The sequence below is a fragment of the Seriola aureovittata genome, chromosome 24, assembly GCF_021018895.1.
Source record: "Seriola aureovittata isolate HTS-2021-v1 ecotype China chromosome 24, ASM2101889v1, whole genome shotgun sequence".
Lineage (NCBI taxonomy): Eukaryota > Metazoa > Chordata > Actinopteri > Carangiformes > Carangidae > Seriola > Seriola aureovittata.
Window position 1 is genome coordinate 4,466,981 of NC_079387.1, and position 14,467 is coordinate 4,481,447.

Sequence of the window (14,467 nt, forward strand, 5' to 3'; positions counted from 1 at the left end):
TGTTAAATATTGAAGTGGTTGAGTCGTGGCTCCATACAGGTGATTGGTGGTGATTTGGCGTGATCTGGTGGTGATAAGATAAAAGTGCAAGATGTGAATTTGAATTGCAGTTGTGAATGGTAAAAATGATAAGTGGACACGAGTAATAGTTTGTTTTTGTAATTGACAGACTGAACTACAGACTGACAGACTAAATTTAAAGAGGTTGTAGCTGCCATTAGAGATAGTCATACAATTTAAGTTCATTTAATAATTTAAGTTAAAAATTAGAATCATTTTATGTTTGGATAAAAATATTTATTTCGTTTATTAACATGATTATTAGTTAGAATACACATAAAACATACATGAAAAGGAGCTGTGTAATATTGGATAGTGGAACAAATGGTCTTTGCGTTGTTGTGGGTTGGGTTCTTGGTTAGTTGCTCACTGAGCAGAAGCACGGGTAAAAAGGATTCGGTTCTTCAGAGAGGATGGAAAAAGGTTGCTCACTGTATTAAGTGTATGAAGCTGAATGAAGCATTAAAAGGCTGGAGGTTCATTTTCTTACCCCCTTTAGTTCACGCGGCCAATGAGTTCTCACGTCATGTTGACAGTATGGATGCAATAAATGCCTGTATCTACAAGAACGCCTTGTGTTCGTGTTTTAACTGGAGGGAGTAACAGGGTTGCAGGCCAGAAAGGAATAAGTGAATATTTGTAATGTTATAAATAAATGAATAAAAGATGAAAGTAATGGATACCACGGTGTGGGACCTGTGGTCTCTGAGCTGTCACCTCCGGAGCGGGCGACACACTCTCCAGAGACAGTTGAGAAAGATATGTGCGTATTTAATAGAGCGTGTTTGTTTTGTGATGGTGATATAATTAGAGTGTTTTAAATGAGAAGACACTGAAGGGATGGATGCGAGTATTGTAAATAATGTGGAGCGGTGACTACACAGCTACAGTACGTGATGAGCATTTAATTCCCAAATGAGCCAGGGCCATTACCTTTTGTCACGGGTGTTAGAGTGTGTCTTTGAGGAAGATGTTCCATGGTGCAGTGGTGTAAGGTAGAAACCCTGCAAGCATAATGTCCCTGGTTTGATCGGCACAAGGTGTTTTTGTTGAATATGTTGTTCCATGAGCTGTTAAGAGTGAGAAAGACTGAAGAGCTGACAGAGGAAATAGGATGCGTTAATGCGCTGTTCCCACACATGTAAAGTGGACTGATGCACAAGCAAAGATACAGAGTGTTTTCTGCAAAGCCTTATCTCTCAAGTGTGAGAAAATATAATATGTTTTGTCAATGTTATTTATGAATGAAGAGAGAAAAGGGGCCAGAGAAGACTTGAGGTGCACACAAACACAAATGTGGTGTAAAATTCCTCACCAAAGCACTGTAGGCCGTCTTCCCCTCTGGACCTTTGTTTTGAGTTTTCTTTGCCTTTTCCTACATTTCCTATGAAGGATATCATGAGTTAAGATGTTTGAAAGTCAACAGAGAAGCTTAAGCATGTGGGGTGAACTGGGCTTGCTAAATTATCGAAGTGTGAATAATTTGGTTATTTTGAATTTGAGACTACTAAGTTGTGATTTCCTTTGACATGACTTGGAAGTTAATGGAAGAGCTACACAAAGACATTAAATGTTACTTATTTTCATAGTTGTTTAGTGATATTTCATTGAATTGAAGTTACCCAATTGTTTGTAGCATGTGCTCCCATCCGTGCTCCCTCCAAGCCAAGGTGAAAGGTCAGACTGTCAAACAGGAGATGGGTGAATCCAATTTAATTTATAGAAGGGGGGGAACCTGGACTGTACTCCATCAAGAAAGAAAACGTAATTTGTGCTATTCAATGTCATTTTATTTTATCCTCAATTGCTCATTAACACATACCTTCATCTTGTAGTAAATTTCATGGCAATCTCTGTGCTAATATTAGTGTTCAATAAATACATTCATGAATTAAATAACATAAAACATCAATTTATAAAATAGATAAACAACTACCTACAGAGTTCTGGAGGAAAATTCACTTGTCTTTCAGGGCTTTTGTATTATTCCCATTACATATGTGGTTAAATTTTTAAATATGACTACTGATAAAAAGTGTAAATCTAATCATCTTTATGCTATTTTATTTTCAACAAAGTAATGACATGTTTTCACATTAGCAACATAATTTGTGGATGTAAATATGTCTGTTTGCAGGTTTACCAAAGGAAAATTATAATAAATGACTAAAATCTCATGTTGATACCTGACAGGTGACAGATCAAAAACACTGACATGATTTAGATCAGATGAGTCCATGAAAAAACAAAAACAGTTAAATACAGGTACTGTGAAAATGGACAAGTTTGATTTCAGATGAAACTACTGAACTGATTAAACTGCGACCTCCAGTGGTGCAATTTCAGCAGCTGGTATTGAGTCACATTTGGGAATAAATGACATCTGAATACTCACAATACTCAATGTTTGACAGGTTCATTATTGTTGTGGTTATTATTAATATTATCTGAGCTAATCCCAGCTGACATTGCGTGAGGGCGGGTGCAGCCTGGACAGGTTGCCAGTTTATCTAGATAACATTAGTCAAAAACAAGTCTTCTTGCTGTTGAAGATGACGGCATTGATTTGTTGGTTTCCTGATTGTTCTCTGGAGTTGTCCATTGTCAGATCTGATTGTTCTTCTGTGTGAGTAATGGTGTTTGGGACCTTAGAATGAAAACAAAATATTTCATTTTCACTCACACTGTTTCATTACTCAGTCAATATTACATAAACTAATTGTTATGAACAGATTAGGTGAGTTGGAAATTATAAAATCTGATAACATAGAAAGTTGTGACTATGGAAAGAAAAATATTTTGCGAGTGCACAAGTGAAGAACGACAATGACATTAGAGTGTTTCATGTATGAATGTTAAAGAATACTGGCAGTATGAAAATGTCTTACACAGGAGCGTCTTTGATTGTTCTTTGTGGCGTCTTGTTCTTCTCAGCGTCGCCTTGAGACCGACTGAAGGATTTAAGAAAAGTCAGAACTGAACAAACCAACATCAGTGATTCATTTCTGGATTTTGTCAGAGGATATGGTTTTAAATGCTCTGTGTAGCTTCTCAGTGTCAATAAGTCATCACCTTAGTAACAAGACAGATACTGAGTCTAAAGCTGAAAATTACCTGTTTCTACATTTGTGTTTGAGCAGGATGCTGATGATGATGATGAGGAAGATGATGATGACTGTAGCGACACCAACACAGGTCAACACAAGGCTCAAAGTGAAATCTGTGAGAAAAATGATAAAAATGTGATATGGAGCCCTGAACATTCATAAAACAACAACATATTAAATGGGAATCATCAATCAATAAGGATCATTATTTGATTATCAGTGTGTGAGTCTGTAGCTGTGGAAGTGTTTCTCACCATCAGCATGTTTGACCTCAGGAATCATCATAAACACCTCTTTGTGACCGGAGAGCACTCGCACCGCACATCCAACCTGTGCGCTGTTGTCACGGAAACCTGACAGCACAGCTGTAGTGGTGACAGTGACTGTACCATCGCTGCTGTGGACACTGACAGTGTTGTAGCGTGAGAAGTGGAGGTGTGGCTGCGTGACATTGAGTGTCAGTGTTGGAGCAGGTCGTCCTGTGGCCGAGCAGGACACAAGTGACTCCTGAGTAGAGTTTGATTCTCTAACATGTAGAATGGGTTCATGCAGCTCTGCAGAGGAAAGACATTTAACAAACATGACATGAGTTGAGTTGTTCCAGACATGAGCTTCTGATATGATCCTGTTTGTCAGGTTCCAACTGTAATGCAGTCAGGTTCTTACCATAGAGTTGGAGGCAGGTTGTAGCAGCGAGAGCACCGTCAGGGAAGGTGTTAAACAAACAGAGATAGCAGCCTTCATCCTGCTCCATCACCTCTCTAATAACTATGGAGCAGTTCTTCAGTCCAGCATCTTTTATCTCCACTTTCTCTCTAAAATCAGGAGTCACTCTGGGGCCAAATTGTTTGCTGTAGGTGGCGAGATTCTTCTCTCCCTCAGGTAAAACTTTCTGCCATGTGACCTGAAGAACTTCTTTATGTTGCATGAGCTGACAGCTGAGACGAGCGTCTTCTCCCACCGCTGCCACCACAGTCTGCTGTGTCTGTATCACAGCTGTTAGACCTGCAAGGAGGGAATGAAACGACCACAGAGTGAGGCAGAAACTGTATGTGTGTATCTCTAACAGGTTGCTACAGATTGACAGTGTGATTCAAAGAAATGTAATATATGACATATATGGCCCTATATCAAGAGCGATGATGCATGAATGTCACCTAAGGGGATATATTATAATCACATACAGTATATACATCCTCTAGATATATGAAGATGTATGTTCATAACCTATAAATATCCATATTAAAATTTGTATGTGTACAAAGGCCAACATTAAAAATATCTGATTAATTCTTATATTTGCATAACATGTTGCAAGCGTATTCGTTAAGAATATAGTTAACTTATATCTGCAAGTTCATCAAAACAACATGCATATAAAACTACCTCATACTTATGTTTTTCATATTCATTTTAATGTCTTTGGAATGGATATATATTTACATAACATGTCATACATACATAAACAGATATTTGTATGGGCTAGACATATATGTCAATATATGAAATTGTTCCACTTTACATCTACATATATGTCAACTCAATATCTGTACATATATTACAAACAGAATGGAGTCATCTATCTTACCTTCTGAAAGAAGAGTCAACACAAAACACACATGTAGAACTGCACCGTTCTCCATTGTTGCAGAATAAAAGCGCCAGAAATTCAAAACTGTCCTGGACCAACAAATAAGGTGCAAACAGACAGTCCATTATTTCCGCAGGTGTGTCTCAGTATCAACACAACAATGGAAAAAGTGTCTCTGGAACAAATGCACACATGAATAAGTGACACAAAGCATCAAATCAGTGTGATGTTGAATAAACAGCTGATTATTAAATATTACTTTTCAAAATGTTCTTTTAACAGCACATGACGCCTAAATGTCCCCTGATCCACCTCGCGCATTGGAGCGATCCGTTCCCACAATTCATTGGGACAATTTTTGAATTTCACAAATCACTTTCGAAAATGTTGAAGCAATATATTCATGAATTAAACAACATAACACATAAATATATGAAATAAATAAACAGCTGAGTTCTGTATTGAAACTAAATCATGCGCAGTCTCAGTGATGGAGTTCTAACCTGCCCTGAATGTAAAAACAAATGCCTCAATTTGACTAAACCTTCTACCTGACAGGTGACATGATTTAATGTTATCAGAGAGATATTCCTGGATTTATACAATGAAAATTCTACAAATAATGTATTTCTTCTCATATAGATCAGATGATGGTTCATGAAAAACAGTTAAAAACAGGCGCTGTGGAAGTGGACAAGGTGGATTTTCCATGAAACTGCATCCAGCCTGTTCTGAAGTGAATAAACATTGACCTCCAGTGGCCATGTTGAGCAACTTCAGCAGAAAGTCAGCAGCTGGCACTGAGTCACATCTGGGAATAAATAACATCTGAATTCGACAGGTCCATTATTTTTCTGGTTATAATTGATAGTATCTCTAGAAGACATAATGTCAGTGGCAACAATACTGATGATTAATTACCAATGTCAAATGAAACATACACCTCTAATAAGTCAACAAAACATCACACTTTCTAAAATCACTGATCTTTATTTTGTCAGTTCTTTTCCAGGTTGAAAAATACAGTTTATAAATACATGTAAAAACTGCTGTGTGGAGATTTTAATGTAAACTTTCAAGGTTTTGTCAAAGCACTGAGATATGTTGTCTCTCAAGCTTTGATGCAGTTTTGTTGAGGTCACTGTTGAACTCAAATCCTCATTGGTTCAACAGTGAGTCAGTCCTTGTGTTTTACTAAACAGTTAACATCAGTCAAGATGAAGTCTTCTCTCTATTGAAGATGACGATGATGGATTGTCACTTTCTCGATTATTCTCAGTAGGTGTCTCTTTCCTGACCTGATTGTTCTCCTGTGTGACGAGAGGTTTTTGGGTCCTTAGAACAAAAATAAAAAATATTTAATTTTCACTCACAATGCTTCATTATTCAGTCGATATTAAATAAACAAATAGGTCTAAACAGGTCATGAACAGAGAAGGCCAGTCTTACAGATCAGTGTCTCTGTCTGTAGTTTGAGGCATCTCACTCATCTCATGGTCTCTGTGTGACAGACTGAAGGATTTAAGAACAGTTACAGGTGGACAAACATTAATTAACTGTCATAGACTCAGACACAGGAATTACACCGGTTTAAAGACGTACCTGTTGTGATGTTTTTGTTTAAGCAGGACAGTGATGAGCAAAGCAGCAGCAGCACAACCAAAGGCCACTAACACAATCCAAGTCCTGACTTTGAGAGGAAGAAGAAGAATTGTTGACATCATTCATTCAACAACTATGAAGCAACAACAGATGAAATGAGAGCACTGACTTGAGACCATCTGAACATTAACTTACTGAAGGTTCTGTCATTAGATCCAGATTGAAAACCTGGAAAAGAAACAAACATGAGAATCACACAGTAATTATCAGTGTGTGAGTCTGTAGCTGTGGAAGTGTTTCTCACCATCAGCAGACGTCTGTTTGACCTCAGGAATCATCATAAACACCTCTTTGTGACCGGAGAGCACTCGCACCGCACATCCAACCTGTGCGCTGTTGTCACGGAAACCTGACAGCACAGCTGTAGTGGTGACAGTGACTGTACCATCGCTGCTGTGGACACTGACAGTGTTGTAGCGTGAGAAGTGGAGGTGTGGCTGCGTGACATTGAGTGTCAGTGTTGGAGCAGGTCGTCCTGTGGCCGAGCAGGACACAAGTGACTCCTGAGTAGAGTTTGATTCTCTAACATGTAGAATGGGTTCATGCAGCTCTGCAGAGGAAAGACATTTAACAAACATGACATGAGTTGAGTTGTTCCAGACATGAGCTTCTGATATGATCCTGTTTGTCAGGTTCCAACTGTAATGCAGTCAGGTTCTTACCATAGAGTTGGAGGCAGGTTGTAGCAGCGAGAGCACCGTCAGGGAAGGTGTTAAACAAACAGAGATAGCAGCCTTCATCCTGCTCCATCACCTCTCTAATAACTATGGAGCAGTTCTTCAGTCCAGCATCTTTTATCTCCACTTTCTCTCTAAAGTCAGGAATCACTCTGGAACCAAAGTGTTTGCTGTAGGTGGCGAGATTCATTCTTTTGGGTAAAGTTGTCTGCCATGTGACCTGACGAACATCTTTATGTTGCATGAGCTGACAGCTGAGACGAGCGTCTTCTCCCACTGCTGCCACCACAGTCTGCTGTGTCTGTATCACAGCTGTTAGACCTGCAAGGAGGAAATGAAACGACCACAGAGTGAGGCAGAAACTGCGTCTGTATCTGCAGCATCAATAGTTTCATTTGTAATTCAATAAGAAACAAGTTGGTGATGAAATGAGAAATGTTACAAGTGACAAACCTTCAAGTCTATTGTAGTTCAATAACTATAAAACCATGTAACACACAACAGATATTATGTTTCCTACCTTGAAAATAAAACCCCAACACATAAAGGAAGTAGAGGACTGCACTTTTGCCATTGCTGCTTCATGTGCAGCAAGCTTCAAATCAACAGGAAAGATAAGGCAAGTGAAGGGTTGACCATGGTGCCCTGAAGTGGCAGTTTCAAAATAACGTTGAAAAGAAACTGTAAGAAATAAACGGCCACATACCAGCAACAGCGATCTGTAGCTCTGCTCTAGTGTAATGGTTTGTGAGGCTCCTCTTTTATCATAATGTCTTAGTAAAGCTGAAACCAAGAAACTGGGTGGGATCTCAAAATGTGTCAAGTTATTTCATGTCTAATTTCAAGAAAGCACATTTAGACTTTTCCGCCATTTCCTGATCAACCTTTTTTATCTTTGTTTGTTCTGATATGAAAACTATTTCCAGCTTTCCAACAATATGAGGGGAAATACAAAGATAACATGAGAACTATCAGATCTGACAGTTATTCAGTGTCTAAGTGTCGTGTGAGTTGTGAAAATGAGGCTAAAATGTAATTTCTTATCACCTCCGTCCAAAACTTTATTTCTCGTCTCTGGTTTGAGGTCATGAAGAAGGGTCCACTTCCTCCTTCATCATGGCCTCCGGAGGATCCATCCCACTTCCGCCTCATGAGAGTCTGTTTCAGTGAGACTCAATGATCAGGTACAAATGGATGATGATGATGATGATGATGATGATGATGATGATCTACATGGTTCAGACTCAATAAAATCGACAACTTACATCATAAAACACCAACACAGCATATTGTGTTCACATAGTGTTACAACAGACTCAACAGCAAATGAAATAAAGAGAACTGCGAGAGAAGTGAGGTCATTAAAAGTGCTTTACAAAAGACATTAAGACAAGATGAAATCACACGGCATACAGATATATAGAAGAGAAGAAAGTTCAAAACTTTATGGCAAATATAAACAGTATAAAAACATGATCTTAAACCTGACTACAATCTGTTTTTTTGATTTGGAGATATGAGATTAATATTGTACAGAGCTTTCACTTCTTTTACCAACACGTTCTTTAATGCAGTCTGAATAATGGATGTTAATAGAACAGTCTTTTTGGTGTCAGATCCGATGGTTTCAGGTGGACGCTGTTTGGACGTTTCTTCGTCGACGTCCCCGTCCGTTGCCTCACATGCTCGTTCTCCTGCTTGATTAAAGGTGTTTTGCTCCTTCAGATAAAAACAAAACGAGACTCATAATGTTACATCATGTTGCACGTATTTCTATGAAACTACTAAATCAGTCTGCACGACATTTATGTGGATAAACTTCTAGAAATGGCTCCGAAATTCATAGAGAATGAAAGAAGCAAACTGAAAAGAAAAGAAATAATCAGTCTGATTATCAGATTAGTGAAGGCAGATTAAATCTCATGCTGAAGAAGTCATAAATAACAAACATGAACAAGTGATGATTATGAAAATGTCTTACTCAGGAGCGTCTTTGATTGTTCTTTGTGGCGTCTTGTTCTTCTCAGAGTCGCCTTGAGACAGACTGAAAGATTTAAGAAAAGTCAGAGATGAACAAACAAACATCAGTGATTCATTTATGGGTTTTGTTGTAAAATATGTTTTTAGATGCTGTGTAGTGTAATAAGTCATCACCATAGTAACAAGACAGATACTGAGTCTAAAGCTGAAAATGTACCTGTTTCTACATTTGTGTTTGAGCAGGATGCTGATGATGATGATGATGATGATGATGATGATGACTGCAGCGACACCAACACAGGCCAACACAACGCTCAAAGTGTAATCTGAGACAAATGACAAAATGTGATATGGAGCCCTGAACATTCATCAAGCAACTACAGATTAAATGGGAATCATCAATCAATAAGGATCATTATTTGATTATCAGTGTGTGAGTCTGTAGCTGTGGAAGTGTTTCTCACCATCAGCAGACGTCTGTTTGACCTCAGGAATCATCATAAACACCTCTTTGTGACCAGAGAGCACTCGCACCGCACATCCAACCTGTGCGCTGTTGTCACGGAAACCTGACAGCACAGCTGTAGTGGTGACAGTGACTGTACCATTGCTGTTGTGGACACTGACAGTGTTGTAGCGTGAGAAGTGGAGGTGTGGCTGCGTGACATTGAGTGTCAGTGTTGGAGCAGGTCGTCCTGTGGCCGAGCAGGACACAAGTGACTCCTGAGTAGAGTTTGATTCTCTAACATGTAGAATGGGTTCATGCAGCTCTGCAGAGGAAAGACATTTAATAAACATGACATGAGTTCAGCTGTTACAGTTTCTGCCATGTTACTTTGCATCAAATATGTAAGTTGGTGTATGGGGTGAAAGAAGTCACCTGCAACCGGTGATGTGCACAATGACGCAGGAATGTGTCACTTTTCATGCCACAAAAGGAAGGAATTGCAATAACTGAAGCATTGTGCACCTGTTCAGCTACGAATATGGAAGTAAATACACATGGATGTAAGACGTTTGCCCTTATGGAGGCTGAGGTGAGTTCAGGTTCAGACACTGAATGAAATGCCCTTTTGTGACAGTCTGAGTGATACAAGTGAGTGACTGGATGAGCAGATTTTACACACACAATGCAGAACATATATTTTGTGGCCTAACGTGATGAAATGCAATTTCTTGCACAGAACAAAATTGCGTTTCATGGCATAATGATGGAAAGCAGACAAATAAACCACCATTTGCAGCTGTCACCTCAAGGTGGAGATGAACGTTATGAAACGGGCTAAAGTGTTAATTCACCGGGGGAAATATTTTTGTGTTGGCATTACAGTCAGGATGTCAGGTTGCAAAATTGTATATGCACATGCAAACAAACACCAGTACCTACCATACAGCATGAGGCAGGTTCGGCCAGTGAGAGCACCATCGGGGTAAGTGTTAAATAAACAGCGATAACAGCCTTCATCCTGCTCCGTCACCTCTCTGATAATTATGGAGCAGTTTTGCATTCCAACATTTTTGATCTCCAGTTTTCCTTGAAAGCCAGAATTAACCATTTGGCCAAAGTATTTGCTGTAGGTGGCGAGATTCTTCTCCCCCTCAGGTAAAACTTTCTGCCATGTGACCTGAAGAACTTCTTTATGTTGCATGAGCTGACAGCTGAAACAAGCCTCTCCTCCCACTGCTGCCACCACAGTCTGCTGTGTCTGTATCACAGCTGTTAGACCTGCAAGGAGGAAATGAAATGACATCAGATGTGGGGCTTAAACTATATAGTTAACTCATATATCCAAGATTATTAAAACAACATGCACATAAAACTTCTACATGCTCATATATGTTTTTCATATTCATTTTAATGTCTTTGGAATGGATATATATTTACATAACATGTCATACATACAAAAACAGATATTTGTATGGGCTAGACATATATGTCAATATATGAAATTGTTCCACTTTACATCTACATATATGTCAACTCAATATCTGTACATATATTACAAACAGAATGGAGTCATCTATCTTACCTTCTGAAAGAAGAGTCAACACAAAACACACATGTAGAACTGCACCGTTCTCCATTGTTGCAGAATAAAAGCGCCAGAAATTCAAAACTGTCCTGGACCAACAAATAAGGTGCAAACAGACAGTCCATTATTTCCGCAGGTGTGTCTCAGTATCAACACAACAATGGAAAAAGTGTCTCTGGAACAAATGCACACATGAATAAGTGACACAAAGCATCAAATCAGTGTGATGTTGAATAAACAGCTGATTATTAAATATTACTTTTCAAAATGTTCTTTTAACAGCACATGACGCCTAAATGTCCCCTGATCCACCGCGCGCATTGGAGCGATCCGTTCCCACAATTCATTGGGACAATTTTTGAATTTCACAAATCACTTTCGAAAATGTTGAAGCAATATATTCATGAATTAAACAACATAACACATAAATATATGAAATAAATAAACAGCTGAGTTCTGTATTGAAACTAAATCATGCGCAGTCTCAGTGATGGAGTTCTAACCTGCCCTGAATGTAAAAACAAATGCCTCAATTTGACTAAACCTTCTACCTGACAGGTGACATGATTTAATGTTATCAGAGAGATATTCCTGGATTTATACAATGAAAATTCTACAAATAATGTATTTCTTCTCATATAGATCAGATGATGGTTCATGAAAAACAGTTAAAAACAGGCGCTGTGGAAGTGGACAAGGTGGATTTTCCATGAAACTGCATCCAGCCTGTTCTGAAGTGAATAAACATTGACCTCCAGTGGCCATGTTGAGCAACTTCAGCAGAAAGTCAGCAGCTGGCACTGAGTCACATCTGGGAATAAATAACATCTGAATTCGACAGGTCCATTATTTTTCTGGTTATAATTGATAGTATCTCTAGAAGACATAATGTCAGTGGCAACAATACTGATGATTAATTACCAATGTCAAATGAAACATACACCTCTAATAAGTCAACAAAACATCACACTTTCTAAAATCACTGATCTTTATTTTGTCAGTTCTTTTCCAGGTTGAAAAATACAGTTTATAAATACATGTAAAAACTGCTGTGTGGAGATTTTAATGTAAACTTTCAAGGTTTTGTCAAAGCACTGAGATATGTTGTCTCTCAAGCTTTGATGCAGTTTTGTTGAGGTCACTGTTGAACTCAAATCCTCATTGGTTCAACAGTGAGTCAGTCCTTGTGTTTTACTAAACAGTTAACATCAGTCAAGATGAAGTCTTCTCTCTATTGAAGATGACGATGATGGATTGTCACTTTCTCGATTATTCTCAGTAGGTGTCTCTTTCCTGACCTGATTGTTCTCCTGTGTGACGAGAGGTTTTTGGGTCCTTAGAACAAAAATAAAAAATATTTAATTTTCACTCACAATGCTTCATTATTCAGTCGATATTAAATAAACAAATAGGTCTAAACAGGTCATGAACAGAGAAGGCCAGTCTTACAGATCAGTGTCTCTGTCTGTAGTTTGAGGCATCTCACTCATCTCATGGTCTCTGTGTGACAGACTGAAGGATTTAAGAACAGTTACAGGTGGACAAACATTAATTAACTGTCATAGACTCAGACACAGGAATTACACCGGTTTAAAGACGTACCTGTTGTGATGTTTTTGTTTAAGCAGGACAGTGATGAGCAAAGCAGCAGCAGCACAACCAAAGGCCACTAACACAATCCAAGTCCTGACTTTGAGAGGAAGAAGAAGAATTGTTGACATCATTCATTCAACAACTATGAAGCAACAACAGATGAAATGAGAGCACTGACTTGAGACCATCTGAACATTAACTTACTGAAGGTTCTGTCATTAGATCCAGATTGAAAACCTGGAAAAGAAACAAACATGAGAATCACACAGTAATTATCAGTGTGTGAGTCTGTAGCTGTGGAAGTGTTTCTCACCATCAGCAGACGTCTGTTTGACCTCAGGAATCATCATAAACACCTCTTTGTGACCGGAGAGCACTCGCACCGCACATCCAACCTGTGCGCTGTTGTCACGGAAACCTGACAGCACAGCTGTAGTGGTGACAGTGACTGTACCATCGCTGCTGTGGACACTGACAGTGTTGTAGCGTGAGAAGTGGAGGTGTGGCTGCGTGACATTGAGTGTCAGTGTTGGAGCAGGTCGTCCTGTGGCCGAGCAGGACACAAGTGACTCCTGAGTAGAGTTTGATTCTCTAACATGTAGAATGGGTTCATGCAGCTCTGCAGAGGAAAGACATTTAACAAACATGACATGAGTTGAGTTGTTCCAGACATGAGCTTCTGATATGATCCTGTTTGTCAGGTTCCAACTGTAATGCAGTCAGGTTCTTACCATAGAGTTGGAGGCAGGTTGTAGCAGCGAGAGCACCGTCAGGGAAGGTGTTAAACAAACAGAGATAGCAGCCTTCATCCTGCTCCATCACCTCTCTAATAACTATGGAGCAGTTCTTCAGTCCAGCATCTTTTATCTCCACTTTCTCTCTAAAGTCAGGAATCACTCTGGAACCAAAGTGTTTGCTGTAGGTGGCGAGATTCTTCTCCCCCTCAGGTAAAACTTTCTGCCATGTGACCTGAAGAACTTCTTTATGTTGCATGAGCTGACAGCTGAGACGAGCGTCTTCTCCCACTGCTGCCACCACAGTCTGCTGTGTCTGTATCACAGCTGTTAGACCTGCAGGAAATGATAGTAACAGATTTTCGGTTTCATTCAAGCACATATGAGCACTTGTAGCACTGGTTAGTTTTCTGTGTGCTAGAACCAACTCCCTGGAGTCAGATGTCTTGAGGTCTTTTTACTTTGCATTTTATAATATCAACTTTGTTTTTAACCATTCAAACATACATAAATCACCTTGAAAAGTTGCATCATTACACAGCTACAAACAAAAGAAAACAAAAGGAAAGACAAACTGTCAAAGGTTTGGAAAAGACAAAGGTCAAACTCTTCAGTTTAAGATAAAGAAATGCCATAGGCCTGTATAAAAGTAAAAGACAGAGTAATGTATCATCTTTTCCTCACCTTTCTGAAAGATTCCCAATGCAAAAAAGACATGTATAACTCCACACTGTGCCATTTCTGCTGCATGTGTCTGGTGGTTACTCCCACCCACTCAAGTTTCCCCTTCTTTCTTTTCCTTTTCTGCCTTTCACGGCGGTTGGCATCCATCCGCCAAAATTTTAAAATAATAACCTGTCACTGTGCAGCTGCAGGCAGGCACAGACATGCAGGTAAGTTCGAGGTGAACTGATCATCGTAGGTGCCAAATCATCCCTTATTCACAAACAATGTAACGTGGCAGCGGATCCCCAAATTAAAAAATATGGGCATTCTTATGAAAAATGTATAGAGATTATTAGTCAACAGT

General features: G+C 39.2%; 4 protein-coding genes across 6 annotated transcripts; all 4 read right to left on the reverse strand.

The window, feature by feature from the left end:
* Positions 1-1,788: 1,788 nt before the first annotated feature.
* On the reverse strand, positions 1,789-4,877 carry LOC130165378 (OX-2 membrane glycoprotein-like). Its single transcript, XM_056370608.1, has 6 exons — positions 4,756-4,877; positions 3,834-4,172; positions 3,422-3,721; positions 3,175-3,280; positions 2,949-3,011; positions 1,789-2,707 (listed from the first exon to the last, which is right to left on the reverse strand). The coding sequence occupies exons 1-6, from the start codon at positions 4,808-4,810 to the stop codon at positions 2,665-2,667; spliced, it is 906 nt and encodes a 301-aa protein (XP_056226583.1). The 5' UTR covers positions 4,811-4,877; the 3' UTR covers positions 1,789-2,664.
* Positions 4,878-5,661: 784 nt separating this feature from the next.
* On the reverse strand, positions 5,662-8,249 carry LOC130165640 (OX-2 membrane glycoprotein-like). The gene is made up of 7 exons (XM_056371086.1): positions 8,201-8,249; positions 7,083-7,418; positions 6,665-6,970; positions 6,556-6,588; positions 6,361-6,448; positions 6,208-6,270; positions 5,662-6,093 (listed from the first exon to the last, which is right to left on the reverse strand). Exons 1-7 carry the CDS (start codon positions 8,247-8,249, stop codon positions 5,967-5,969), a joined length of 1,002 nt encoding a protein of 333 aa, XP_056227061.1. The 3' UTR covers positions 5,662-5,966.
* Positions 8,131-11,385, reverse strand: LOC130165377 (OX-2 membrane glycoprotein-like). Its single transcript, XM_056370607.1, has 6 exons — positions 11,108-11,385; positions 10,465-10,803; positions 9,542-9,847; positions 9,295-9,403; positions 9,079-9,141; positions 8,131-8,816 (listed from the first exon to the last, which is right to left on the reverse strand). The coding sequence occupies exons 1-6, from the start codon at positions 11,160-11,162 to the stop codon at positions 8,687-8,689; spliced, it is 1,002 nt and encodes a 333-aa protein (XP_056226582.1). The 5' UTR covers positions 11,163-11,385; the 3' UTR covers positions 8,131-8,686.
* A 627-nt stretch (positions 11,386-12,012) lies between these two features.
* LOC130165137 (OX-2 membrane glycoprotein-like) lies at positions 12,013-14,357 on the reverse strand. Of its 3 annotated transcripts, none has more exons than XM_056370102.1 (7): positions 14,122-14,356; positions 13,435-13,773; positions 13,017-13,322; positions 12,908-12,940; positions 12,713-12,800; positions 12,560-12,610; positions 12,013-12,445 (listed from the first exon to the last, which is right to left on the reverse strand). In XM_056370102.1, exons 1-7 carry the CDS (start codon positions 14,174-14,176, stop codon positions 12,319-12,321), a joined length of 999 nt encoding a protein of 332 aa, XP_056226077.1. In that variant the 5' UTR covers positions 14,177-14,356; the 3' UTR covers positions 12,013-12,318. The 3 variants fall into 3 exon arrangements, with proteins under 3 accessions (XP_056226077.1, XP_056226078.1, XP_056226076.1); XM_056370101.1 differs by having other exon boundaries at positions 12,016-12,445; positions 12,560-12,622; positions 14,122-14,348; XM_056370103.1 differs by lacking the exon at positions 12,560-12,610 and having other exon boundaries at positions 14,122-14,357.
* Between the last annotated feature and the right edge of the window lie 110 nt (positions 14,358-14,467).